We start from the raw sequence: 13457 nt of genomic DNA, 5'->3' as shown, positions 1-13457 counted from the left end.
CTCGCGCCTTACGGCACTCCACCTTCCATATAACATCACCGATTTCCTCGAGGGAGCAGTAGAGTCTGTAGTAGAGACCGGGCCTGCTCTCCTGGTGAGGTAACCTTCACTCGTGCCAAGCTTTTCGTATGCTGCTCTCTTTGACCTTTCGAAAGCATTTTTAATCGTCCGCTTTGAGTTAAATCAATGTCCTTCTGAAAAAACATGCAAAAATCAGTAGGCGTGAGCCACGGAGTTAGCGAAACGGAAGCAAAGCAAGTACGTGCGATGTGCCCTTAGCCACAGCGTTATTAGAATCTCAGGTGTTTTCCTGAGGCCTCCATTTGCCGGTTAAATGTGCCCTCCTGGAGCAGCACTAGTAAAAACTTCAAAATATTGTCGCGACGCGGAAGACACCCAGAAACAAAAAAAAGCGTCCCGCGACATCTACAACACCAGTCAGAACTTTGCCGCTCTGCCTACCTCTCAAACTTCTGCACATCCGAACTTTTTTTTTTAATGCCTAATTCAGCGTTTGTCGTTCGTTCGTTGTATGTTGCAGTTATGTCTTTCACGGGGCATGCACAATTCCTTCCCTCTCTTTTTTCTTCAACAAGAATTCGCTTCGGCAGTCATATGGAAGCAACTCTACGTCGTGTAGACCATTTGTTATACATCATGCACATACGGGGGCTTGCAGCAACCGAGAATACACAAATAATCCAAGCACTGCAGCATCTTCATAACCAGCTGTTCAGTGCTGCTTTAACAAACCACAACGTCAGGAAAAGCTGATGCCTGAACGGTTTGCTGCAATTGCTGTTTGACGGTGCCATCCGAACCAAATCACCGACGGCACGTCAAGACGTGGTTGATGCTTGAGACAACGCTTACACCGCTAAGTTGCGCGCGACAGCTATACCTTAAGAGCCGGAAAGAGGCAGATCAAGTGCAAGACATTACTGAAAGCGCTGCCAGTTCCTCAAATTTCTTGTAATTGTCGTAGTATCTCTCGCCGGAGAAACGTTCAGCGCAGAACTTGCAGCATCCGATTTCTTTTAGGTGCTCAAACACGGAAGGCTTGTCAGCGTCGGAGAGCTTTAGAGGCATCTCAGCAACAACATCAGCGAGTCTGAGAAGTGAGTTTAGCGAGAACCGGCACCGCTATTACCGCGGCAATGATTGAACAACAGTTTGGACTTCACATGTGCTTTATTGGCTTGTGTCTTCGGCAGTGACTAGGATTGGCTCTTGTGGCATTCTCTAGTTTACTTGTGAACATACAATGATATCGTTTGTCAAGACTTAGAATAAGCAAGAAAGTGTAAGCACACAATTATTGCATTTTAGCAAAGTTGTTTTAGCTTTTAAAAACGCTTACTTTTTGAAGGTCTGTTTGTGCACATTGCTGCGTTCACAGCCAAGTCAATCTACAATTTAGCCACTAGAATTTTAAAGATGGCTGCGCGCATCGTGCGCACGGGTGTCTGTAGCTGTGTTCGCCTTCAAGCGACTCTCGCAAGCTCGGTGCATTCCCGATGTCTCGCGACGTCGCCAGCCCTCTTGGTTCGAGGAACGAAGCTAAGCGTGGAGCGAGAGGACCGCCAGGACGAACAGTGCGCGGACGACGACTTCTACGGCATCTCGAGCGACCGCGGCGTCGTCACGGTCGACAACCCGCTCGGCGACCGGCACGAAAGACTCCGCCGCTTCGCGCACCTGACTCGCAGTCGAAATGCGAAAGTCTCGGACGAAAACGTTTTAGTGGCCAGTTATGGCACGATTCGCTACGACAGTGACAATAGAGCGCGGTACCACGGTCAGTTCGAGGACGACACTCTGTTGGACGACTTCGTCTTGGGTGTGTACGAGAGGAACGCCGACGGCGAACTGAAAGGCAGTCGGGCGGCTCCTGTTAAGGGTCCGAATGAATCGGAGCTACAGAAGCAGCAAGAAGGACGCGTTTCACCTAAGAATGCAGCGAGAAAGAAAAAATCTGTTGACAGCGCCGACACCGCGATACCGGTTGCCTCTGAGCGGCCAGACTTCAATTTGGCGAACACAACGGCGAAGTCGTCGCAAGGAGCTGCACGTCCGGCTCATCTGCGATCTTCACCCGTTGGCGATCGACGTGTCGCCGAGAAGTCCATTTCCAAGTCGGAAGGAGTAGTGTCCAGGAGAGAATCGCTCGAAACATTAGGCGAAGCACGCAGCACTGAACAGAATAATAATATGCAGGATAGTGACCGCCTGGAAAGCGTTGTAGGAAGGCTCTCGCCTGCCGAAGATACTGCAGAGCAAAGGCCTAGAAGCACAAAACACTTTTCAGAGTGGGGCGACGAAGGGTTGAGCAACAGGGGCATCTCGTCGCCTGCTACAAGCTCTTCCGAGAGCTTTGTAACGTCTGTAAGGACAGGCGAGGGCTTAAAGAATTCAGTTTCTGAAACTAGAGCGAGAAAAGCGAGGTCAAAGGACAGGCACGAAAGTGATGGCACAAGAAAGGCAGAAGATGCCTACCGAAACGCTGCTTTTGAACTCCGTCAGGAACCGTTGACTATCACCAAGAAAAGTTCTGATGCCTCCCAGGACAGCAAAAAGACCAGGATTGAGAAAGCAAAGCAGGCAAAAGCGGGTGACGAAAAAACAGACTCCTCAAACATCGCTGGCGAAGGCAATCCAACAGCATTCGAGTACCTCCGCAAGCCACAGCAATTCAGCCTCAAGCTTGACAGCAAGGGCTTCCTCATCCTCAAGTCGGAGGTCAGGCCTGACTTGACCACCATGCTCCGTTCTGAAGTGGTAGATCTGTTGAGGCAGCGTGTTCTCTATGACGGTAATGACATACTCATCCTGGACAAGCCATATGGCATGGTCTGCCATGGATCTGCAAAAGGTGTCCCCGATGCTCATGTGCTGGTTCGCCTGCTACCAGACCTGGCGTCTGCTCTCTATCCTAAGGAGGATGTCAAGCTGTACACTGTGCATCGTCTCGACCGTGATGTCACGGGCACCATCGTGCTGGCCAAGACGCAGAAAATGGCAGATGTGTTGCAGACATTGTTTGAGGAGCACAACATCATTAAGACCTACCAGGCCATCACATTCGGGGTACCCGACAATGATCAAGCGACAATTGACATGCCTTTGGCTGAAGGATCTGTTGGTTCTGCTAAACGAATGGTAATCTGCCCGAAACTGGAGCCAGAGTTTCAGCGACTGGTGCCTAAGTTCTCGAAGACTTATGAGGCCGTCACACACTATCGCGTGTTGAGCTCCCATGGCAGAGCTGCCTACCTTGAACTGAAGCCTGTGACCGGTGTCAAACACCAGATCCGGGTGCACCTGGGGTTTGGTCTCCGCTGTCCAATCCTGGGGGACCACAAGTACTCACACCTGAGGCACCTAGGTCCACAGAAACTTTCCGGAGACATGTTGACCAGGCTGAATGTGCGACAGACCAAAGCGAGGCACATCCCTATGCACCTTCACTCCTGTTCGGTCCTGATTCCCGAGATCTTGGATGGCAGGAATTTATTTGTCGCAGCAAAACTTCCATACCATTTTGTGCAGAACTTGAAGCGTCTTAACCTCCACAGACATCAATAAACAAACAACCTCTTTTATTGTATATGCATTTAGTTTTGTTCATCGGACTGTAGAAGCACATTAGTAATCAATTACTCAAAATATTTGTCCAATACTGTGGCTAAGGTAGAGTCACAAGGCTTGTTGCTACAGGTAAGCAGAAGCTGCTAGCTGTTTGTGGCACTGTCATCCAAAGGCGTTTGTCTAGTTTGGCTGTTCATCCTCCATTCATTGTATTGAATTTTGTGAATAAAATAATCTATTATCATTAACTGGGGTGGTTGCTTGGGCTAGTTGGTAATTCATGATCAAAAATAACGTACAGCGCAAAGGACAAGGACAGCGATAGACAGCGCTGTGTATGTCGTCTATCGCTGTCCTTGTCCTTTGCGCTGTACGTTATTTTTTATTATCATTAACAATGAGTCATTATAGATATGATCTTGTAATAGTAATTTTCATGTTCTGCACTGCGCTGTGTTTTCCCTCTCAAATTGAGGGGTCAGTGTGAACTATTATGTTGTTGTGTGGCTGTCTACTCCAGGCATCGTAAAGTGATGCCTGATCGTTGGAATGACTGTAGGGACATGTTTGTTTTTTAACAGCTTTTGTGGCTATGAGTAAGCACTAAACAAAATATCTTGCTGCTTATGAGGAAGTCTTCTGCATGCACCAAAAATATGCTAAGAATGCTTTTCTTGTGTTCAATTTTGGCAGCACATTTAGAACAAAATGGCCATTGGAAAGTGAGCTCTGCCAGTCTTGGTAGACTGAATGTTGCGGGCACCAAAGTCACCGATACGTTTATTGTGACGAGTTCATTGATATGCATACCGATGTATCATTTGAACATGAAAACTTTGTATGATTGATTCTCTTAAGCTTTTCTTACGAGTTTACTTTTGTAGTAGCTGCGAGCATCTCTTGACACACACACACACACACACACACACACACATATATATATATATATATATATAGTGGAAAGCTCCGTAACGTTATGGAACGACTACGATTACGACTACTATTTTTCGCAAACAGTCCATTTCACTGGTAGAAAAATGCGTTTGGTGCCTTTTTTTTAGCACCTTTACATTAGCTTGTTATTGTGCAGTTTCCAACTAACAACAATCATCCGCTAGGTTTACATTTTTTTTTTTTGTGGCTCAAGTGCAGAACCCCGATAAGCATTTGTATTTTCATTACGAACTGGTAGCGCTGTAAGTTGTTCAAAATGGCTGAATTCGGCGAAGTTGCAAGGGGAAGCACGTAGACAGATCCTGGCCGCCCGCGAACGAGTCAACGGCATCTAATCCACTTGAGAATCCAACGCTAGTCGCGAAGTTTGTTGTCATGGCCGTGAATAGGTGAAAGGCGTGAAACCTCGTTGAGCGTCGGCGACCTCGTTTCGAGAACAGCCGTGACGTTTCGCTTTTCCTGAAAGAGTTTTCTGCACGCTTTTCTCGACAAAAGTGAAGTGAGCCTTCTCGAAAGCGGGGGCGACGACCAGCTCAACTTGTGCCATGGCGTCGTCGAAAGTGCGTGAGCAGGTGGAGTCTTACTTTCGCGAACTAAACTACGCTTCGTCGAGGATCGTCGAAGACATGTCAATCATTCGGCGAGCGCACGGCGACGACTGGGATCGCATATCGGAGAAGAAGAAGACGGAGATCGCTTGGGAGGCTTTGGTCGGCCCGGATATTAAAGAGAAGTACAACTATTATCCGAAGCAGTATGCCGAAGTTGAAGTGTTTCCCGTCATCGGCCTCAACACGGGCGACAGAATGGTATCGGACGAGGACGCTACACATGCGAGGACCACAAAGACAGGGGTGAGTTATGCTGTGTCGTCCCCTGCCCTACTTTTAATTGCTTGTCATCGCTAGACTTTCCCATTAGGAAGTAGACTATCAAAAATGTCTCGCTTGCTTGAAGATATCCAAGGATCTGTCGCATGTGCTGATGCTTAATAGTATCTCTGTGCTGTAGCGCTTTTTAACCATTAGTTAAGCCCCTGAAGCATGCAACCTCTGAGAAATCTCGTGTTTGTGACGTACGTCGTTTTAAAGCAGATTTTTCGCGGGAGGTTAATTAAGCGATTTGTAGCTGGGCTACGTGTGCTATAGCCAGTGGCAGTTGACCAGATGGCAGTCAGCCAGACCTACATTCCGTCAGCCGGTCTTTCGCAGCTCAAGGCCGAAACGGCGGAATAAAAATGTCGATATTGCGTTCTTTAATTTCGAAGGCGCCCGGAAAGCTGTAGATTCGCGCTCGTACCATAGAGCCTTCTGTTTAGATTTCCTGTTCAAATTATGTATAAACTCTGTAATTAGCCGATTTTGTTTTGTGAATGTGCCTTCGTTGGCGGTTGCATTTAACTAGCGCGCGATTTGTGGGCCGATGTAGAAAGTATGTCATCTCATGATTGTGACGGATGCAAGCTTTTTGTGATATAGATTGTGTAATATTCGTTTTGTTTTGACAGTGCTGGCGAGACGAGCATTCTGCTCCGTTCAATTGGGAAACCCAGGTATGTAGTCGCCATTTCATGTGTGCACATTGAATTTTGTTGTATGCATCATATGAAATTGTCTTTAATTTGACGATTATTTTCAGAGTCAGCTCAACATGCGCATCTTTGACTCCGTCGATGAAGTTGATCAGAAAGATGGTACAGAGGATTCTGTCACAGACGTACCGGTGAATGAACAGCAAACCTGTGGCCTGGCTTCCCAGCAAGCCACTGTTGCTCCATGCTCTGCTGAAAGTAAAAATCTGGGGAGTACAGCTGTCAAGGTAGATAACAATGTTACCAATGGAGTCGGTGCTGTGAAAACCAGCACCTTCAAGCCCTGCCTGGTGAGCAGCAGTGCCTCTGAGCCCAACGTCGGTAGAGTGGCCAGCCCAAAACCTGACACTTCGACCAACACTCTGGACGGTTCGGGCCTCAAGCACGTCAAATTCAGCAATGGCGTAGAGTCGAGAGTTCCGCCGGCTGCACAGAATCGAGGCGAGTCGAGGGCTGTCGTCGGTGGAAGCCTGCCGAGAGTGATTCACGCGGATCCGAAGGTTCAGGCTGGCAGCAGTGCCATCGAAGCCAAAATTCTGGAGCCGAGGCCTCCTCCACCATCGAGGTCGCAGGAATCTGTGTGCTCGATCACATCGCGGGGATCTTCGAACCCTCCGACTCCCGTGGAACGGAAGGGACGTCGAAGGGCCCCAACACCGCCGAAGGCTCCTCCTCCGGACCCACCTCGGCCAAAAACGGCACCACCCAAGCCACCGGCTGCAGCAACACATAGCCAGGTGACTGACTTTACTCCTTGCTTTTTTTTTTCTAAAGCAAGCAGCCTTTCTTTCAGTTCATTGGGCCAACTTTTGTTCAGTTGGGACGTTCACCGCCGATGCAAAGGTGCTGTTGCAAAGGGCGCATGCTCTCGTGCAAACGAGTTGCGGGGCGCATTTGCTGCTAAATGGAAGCTATTAAAGCTCTTCAAAGCACTATACTGCCGCTATAGATGAGCTGGCGAATGTCTCTGTTCTTTACAGAATTATGTAATGAAACAACAAAAGCTGCCTAAATATTCTCATTTGAAGAAGTGTATGCCATCAGATTCACCATTCCTTTAACAAAACATCATTTTCTAGAAGCAGTGGGCTATTTGCTTTTGCTAACAATCATTGTCAGTGGTTTCCATACACATCTTTTTCTAGAGGCATCACTTTGTTTGTATTGTAAAGTGGCAGCCTGTTTGTGACTGATGCACATCTCAAGTTAGACTATTTTTCGTGTCTACATTATTATGATTTAGAACTGGGACAACATGCGGATGATTCGTGAGCTAGAGTCATTTATTTGGAACATGCTTAGAGGAGCCCAGCATCATTTTTGAACTTGTTAAATAAACCAGTATCCTTGTGAATATCTAAGCTGGAGTGCTTCTTTCTGTACATGCAGCAGGGTCTGGAAGTTGGCATCAGTAGCCGCAGACAAACTCAATCCAGTCGGTGGGTAAAACAAGAGGCATTCTAATAGCACTAACTAGGGTTGCGAGCCCTGCTAGTAGTCAAGAGTTCCCTGTTGCGCTTGACCATGCTCTCCTTTTCTTGTCCTGCACACGGCACGCTTACAATAACGACAACATCCCTGGCCGCACAGCGCAGTTAATCACAGAGTTCAAGCGGGTTCAGTTTTTGTATAGGCTTTGTTATAATAAAACTTCCTGGTTGCTTCAGCTTGCAGGAATGAATGTGACTCTCTGGACTTCTGAAGACCTCCATGAACCTTGCGAGCTCCCATAGTTATTGGGGTGAGGTCTCAGAATGCATGATCATGACGTTGCCTCCCTTTAACTCAGTAGTTGGTCCTGTGGCTACTAAATGAGCAGATCAGAGTTGCAGCAGATAATACTTTCGACATAACTTCCAGCAGTTGTCTGTTGGGAGCTTCTGGCAGGCATGCCGACAAATGGCATCCACTCGTCTCGAGTTGTTAATGACATCAACCTGTCGTGTACCGTATTAGTAGTGAGCCGACGTCCAATGAATCGGTTGGCAGGCATAGAAAGGCATGGTTTTGCATTAGTCATATCATAAGAAGCCAACAAACACTGACACCAAGGACAACATAGGGGAAATTACTTATGCTTATTAAATGAAATAAAGAAACGATAATTTAATGGAAATGAAAGTGGAGGAAAAAACAACTTGCCGCAGGTTGGGAACTATCCCACAAGCTTCGAATTTCGCGTGCGATGCTTTACCACTTGAGCTACCGCGGTGCTCTTTACCCATCCACCTTCTTGGGTATTTAGGTTTCCTAGTAGAACCCTGGAAACATTAGCCAGGGTTGCTAGGCAGTCCTCTTTGGCCAATGAACTGCCATAAGCAGTGTGAATGCTTTCGATGTCATGCTGGCAATGAGCTCAAGGTGAATAATTCATGAACAACATGCATGAAAAGTGCGACATAACACTTGGCATCCATGGCTTGTGTCTGTGCTAAGAGCGGGCTGGTGAATTTCACACCAACCACTATATATCAGATAACATCAACCAGGTGTTATCCGGTGACTTGATTAAGGTGCAGTTGGAGCACTTCCTGCTGTGGCTGCGAAATGTTTGCACACATAGCAGCCATGTATCACCTTGATTAGAATACATGCTCGGCAAATCCAGTAGGACTCTCAGCTGCATGAGCGTATCGCCTACACCACCCCCACTACCATGCAAGGCCTGGTGATGCGCTCTTGACCACCTGAGTTCAGTAATAGTCATCTGCTGGGAGTATAATTGGGTGCTTCACTCCTTGCGGTGAATTCTTGTAAGATAAACCTTGTAGTGTCTAGCTTGGTCTTCATGAAGTCTAGCAGGCTGTCCACAGAAAAACTGAATTTGTCTTTAGCTGGATTCCAAGCTACATGCTAGAAGAACTTCGACGGATTTTTTCATGTAGTGCTACCATTTCCTAACTGCCAGATTTTTTCGGGCATTTTAAGGAATGCATCAGGTTGGCATAATCCGTGGTTCATTTTCACAACACAGCCGATCATTTTGCTTAGAACACTGTCCATCCCCCTTTCTTCTCTTTTTTTCTATGGTCTAATTGACACTGTGGCTATTAACCAGATTTCTCTTGTTGCCACCATTGAGCAATGCCTTTGGCAGATGTAAAAGCTAAGGAATTCCATCGCAAACCATACGGCAACACCCGGTAGCAGCGAATTATAGTGTTATACTGATACTATGGCCGTGTGGCTGGAACACAATTCTGGTTCTATTTTCTGCGGTTACAAGATATTGACAAAACAGTGCTAACATAGACAAGAACAAAAAAAAAAAAACGGGTGTACACACAAAGTGCTTGTGTGAGTAAAATGCTCATTGAATGAAACACATCAGTATATAGGACGAGCTAAGTACTCGTGCTATTGCTTTTGCTGTCTCCAATTTGCGGGATATTGGCATAATTTTGGATCTTGCATTTAGTCAGACTCCATACCACCCTTAGTGCTGGAATGCAAACAGAGTCGCATTTGCACTCTTGAGTAAACACATGCAAGACTGTTCTAATTTAATGTTTCCCTGTTGTTTTCCATTCTGTGGGTATAGTGACTCCCTTTCTTGGTCCTGTCAGTTTTAGCACTGCTCATGTTATGCATGAATGTTCACCAATTTGCTTGCTACTGCATGGTATTGATTTACTTCTATTATTTTAGGCACTGTGTAATTATTGCTGGTTTCTTCTGTTACCTCTGCCTCTGGTAGACTTAGACACCCCACCCTTTTGATTTATTTCACTTATTTCAAATTTGCAGTGATATTTCAGTGATTTTGCAGTGTCTGCACTTGTGAAACCATTATAGTTATATTTGTTGTGTTCTCACTCCTGCGGTAGCTCCAAATAGTAATGTAGAAATAAAAATTGGTCTTGTCGTCTCACCATGCAGAAGCCCCCTGAAGCTCCTAGGAAGCATCCTTCATCGAAGCCACCGGCACCGCCTATACCCATGGTCAAATCACCCACTCGAGAGGTAGTGCCCAGACCGACGGAGAAGGAGGCCCTTGTGGAGGCCACTCCGGTACGACCTCCAAGGCTTCCATCGCCTCCGAAAGATGATCCAAAAGACAGCGCAAAAAGTCCCAAGGAACCCATGGCAGTTACGAGCCCTGAGGTAGGATGCTACGTCAAAGTGTGAGATGGTTGCAAGGACATAAGCGGTTCATTCGGTAAAAGTAAGAGGAGCACATAATCATTAATGTCAATGACAGCATGGGGGGCACTGAAGTATCTCTTGACTTTAAATGCTCATGAGAATGGGAATTTTATTCCCAGCTTCATTTCAGTGGTGTACAGTGGAATCTCGATGATACGAATCTCACGGGGTCACGAAAAATATTCGTATTGGTAGCCGAAATTTGTATCATCCAAACAATTAAATCTAGCTAAATTAAAGAGTGAGAGGTGAATTCACTCAGGCACACGTACGTAAAAAGCATTTATTTCTTGGAGGAAAAGTCTCCGATGTCCTTCTGCTTCTTTTTCGTTGTCAAGTCAATTAGCAGACTTTGTTCAAATCCATAAAAATGCGTGCACGTGTCGTCGCTGATTTCATCCGTGGCCATAGCACGCCTCAGAACTTCGAGCGCATGCAGCGTTTCAGCCGCCGGTGGTGGTCCTTCGCCGTCGCCCACGTCAAAGACAAGAACGCGGCTAGAAGCACAGCATCCACTCCGTCCGATGGCACGCGGAAAAGGAGGAAAAGCAACAAAAGTGCCACCGCTTCAAACTCTCCGGCGCCACGTCTGCGCCTCCGCACCAAAAGAGAGGGAGAAATCGCGTAACGGCCCGCTGTTCTCTTTCACTGCCGTCGGTGGGGCTCGCGGTCGCGTCTGTCCGTGTGCTGGAATGGTGCCAACTGTGGCCTCTTCGTGCGACGAATGAACATGTCACCAGATGCGAAAGCAAGGGAGGCAGAACGGAAACGCCAACATCGACTGGTTAGATCACCGGGTACTAAAGGCAGGGAAGCAGAACGCAAGCGGCAGCAGCGACAGGCGATATCGCCGAACACCAAAGCGAATGAATTGGAGCGCAGACGGCAGCTGCGACCGGCCATTTCACCGAGCAGTAAAGCCAGGGAAGCAGAGCGCAGACGGCAGCAGCGTCTGGCCTTCGCCAAGCACACTTTCAAATTTCCAAAGTGTCTTCGGTAATATTCATATCAACCGATGCGGGTCGAAAATTGATTCGTAACAACCGTTCTCTAGCACGTTGGAAAGTAATGGGGCTCGACCGGGACCACGGAAAAATTCGTATCATCCAGAAATTCGTATTAGCTGTGATCGTATCATCGAGATTCCACTGTATTACACAGCATTTCTTGGTGGCGAAAATTTGAAACACTTCGCTGTGGCATCTCTCTAGCCCGTGTGACACTTTAAAATATTAACTCCAAATGAGTGGTAGATTCCATTGCTGCAAGCTCATAGGTATCATCTCTAAAGTACCAATTACAAATGCAGCTTAGAACGAATTTAATGTAACTTTTATCTTCGTTAGAGTGACAAATAGGAAAGTGCGGCACATATCAATGTAGATATCAGCGTAGGTCGCACTTGTAAACAATGTTATGCCACAAGTTTCGGCAATTGATTTCGGTTACGCATGATGTCATTGGCTTGTATTGCCGTTCGGAAGACATTTCAGCACTGCTTGCATTGAGTGCCTTGTACTGACTGCCCACGAAAGGAACTTACAAGCTTCTTACCATTAACGGATTTCCAGTTTACGGGAGCGGTGGTCAGCAGTAGCAAAGCTGGTGGCAACCAACTGGTGGTGGTTTGTTCAACTACAATGCATTCTAAAATTTGTTTTGCCACATCGGTGCTGTTATTGAAGGGAAATCATGCATGTAAACTATGTTAGTGATTATGCCACTCTGTACCATTGATGTTGCTGCCGTACACTTCTCCGGTTACCTGGTAAACCGTAAATGGTAAAAAGTGTACGGACATGCAAAAATTCTCCTCTGTCAGGATCATACTGCGTACTGGGCCTCTGCCCAGCAAAGCGTTACAATGGTGTAGCAATGCACCACTTTCCCACCAAACTAGCACCAATCTACCAGACAAAACAGGAGCAGAGAACATGGTAGAATGTGCACTAGTGTGCATCACAGGTATGCGTGCTCATGTGATTATGACCCTTTCCAAGCATGCCTCATACATACGAAATGCTCTTCAAAATTGAAACCGCAACTGGTCGTAACATACTGAAACAACTAAAACAATGATTACAGGGTCAATAGCTACTGATTGAGCACAAAAATGGAGCCTCAAAACTTTTTTTTGTCCGTACTCCTGTAAACTCAATCAGTCAGTCAGTAACTTGCGCATTAATGTTTTTGCTTGAAACAACAGGTATGAAAAAATGTGAAACCGAAATGCACTATCCTACTTGTGAAGGCTGAATGCACAGCCTCTGAAGGGAGACTTCCGTTGACGTTTCTAGTGACAACAAGACAACATGCGTGAATCAGAAAGTGATAGACGACCTTTCTAGGAGCCCACATAAGTAATTTGTGTGTCGGTGGCTATTAATCTGGCCCTCTTTGTGGAGTACAGATGGTATAGTGCTGGGTATTTTCAGGGTGTAAAGGCCCTTAGCAGAATGCAGACAGCTGTTCCAGGGTTTACGAGATGTACAGTACCTCCAGCTACTCGTGGAGGAAGCCTTTTACCAGGATCTGAGACCTCATCATAGCTTGCTGAAAGTCTTAAAAGCTGAAAGTCCTGAAGGTGTGGCAGCTCCAGAGAAAGTCGGTTAGGCTGCAGGGGAAATGGTCAAAGACTTCCTATTTTGGGACCTGCAGTGGTGATTCAGTGGCGATGGCATTACTGCTGAGTGAGCTAACTCGTGCAGTCGTGTTTTCTGAAAGTCTCATGTTAATTCGCACTGTTAAAAGGCTGCGCTGCCAATTTCACTTGTGCTTCCAATCCGTTTTAGCACTTCACATGAATCCGTGATAGAGAGCAAAGCCTTGATTTTTACCATTCCTCTACCTTTCCTTTCAGGGGATTCCAAAGACTGGATTTGACTTTCTCGACAACTGGTAACCTGAATGCCACTAACCTGTCAACTGATACAGTGGAACCCAATTGAGTGGACTTAATTATATATGCTATAAACAGTGTTCCACGACTCCGCTGTGGCTGCTGTATTTTTGTACTGGAGTTCAGGCTGTATTGGTATAGTCAGCTGATACTGTGCACTGCTCGCTGCCCCTCCCCCAAGTGTGCTGAATAATGAACGTTTTTTTTAGATCCGAAAATGACTGTCTTTGTTAGACCTTATATCGATGTCACCATGGAAGTTGTGAAAAGAGAGATGTT

The 13457-nt window shown here is 46.6% G+C and overlaps 3 protein-coding genes across 8 annotated transcripts in view; 2 read left to right on the top strand and 1 right to left on the bottom strand.

Annotated features, from left to right (window-relative positions):
- The window catches only part of Pus10 (Pseudouridine synthase 10), a 192568-nt gene that overhangs the window by 92774 nt on the left and 86337 nt on the right, over window positions 1–13457 (bottom strand). For 5 of the 6 annotated variants that reach the window (XM_070526858.1, XM_070526862.1, XM_070526859.1 and 2 more), the window contains exon 1: window positions 943–1198. The exons of the other annotated variant lie outside the window; for it this stretch is intronic. In XM_070526858.1, the coding sequence (XP_070382959.1) occupies window positions 943–1089 (147 nt within the window). In that variant the 5' untranslated portion in view covers window positions 1090–1198. Of the gene's footprint in view, window positions 1–942; window positions 1199–13457 lie in introns of those variants that run through there. 6 annotated transcript variants of the gene reach the window in all.
- Window positions 1419–3607, top strand: LOC139050432 (uncharacterized). The gene has a single exon (XM_070526804.1). The coding sequence runs from the start codon at window positions 1438–1440 to the stop codon at window positions 3583–3585; it is 2148 nt and encodes a 715-aa protein (XP_070382905.1). The 5' UTR covers window positions 1419–1437; the 3' UTR covers window positions 3586–3607.
- Window positions 4861–13266, top strand: LOC139050921 (uncharacterized protein C1orf198 homolog). Its single transcript, XM_070527782.1, has 5 exons — window positions 4861–5396; window positions 6050–6094; window positions 6181–6870; window positions 10013–10237; window positions 13140–13266. Exons 1-5 carry the CDS (start codon window positions 5088–5090, stop codon window positions 13179–13181), a joined length of 1311 nt encoding a protein of 436 aa, XP_070383883.1. The 5' UTR covers window positions 4861–5087; the 3' UTR covers window positions 13182–13266.

Source organism: Dermacentor albipictus, chromosome 10 (genome assembly GCF_038994185.2).
Source record: "Dermacentor albipictus isolate Rhodes 1998 colony chromosome 10, USDA_Dalb.pri_finalv2, whole genome shotgun sequence".
In the NCBI taxonomy this organism is placed as follows: Eukaryota; Metazoa; Arthropoda; class Arachnida; order Ixodida; family Ixodidae; genus Dermacentor; species Dermacentor albipictus.
This window is presented reverse-complemented; position numbering and strand designations above follow the sequence as displayed.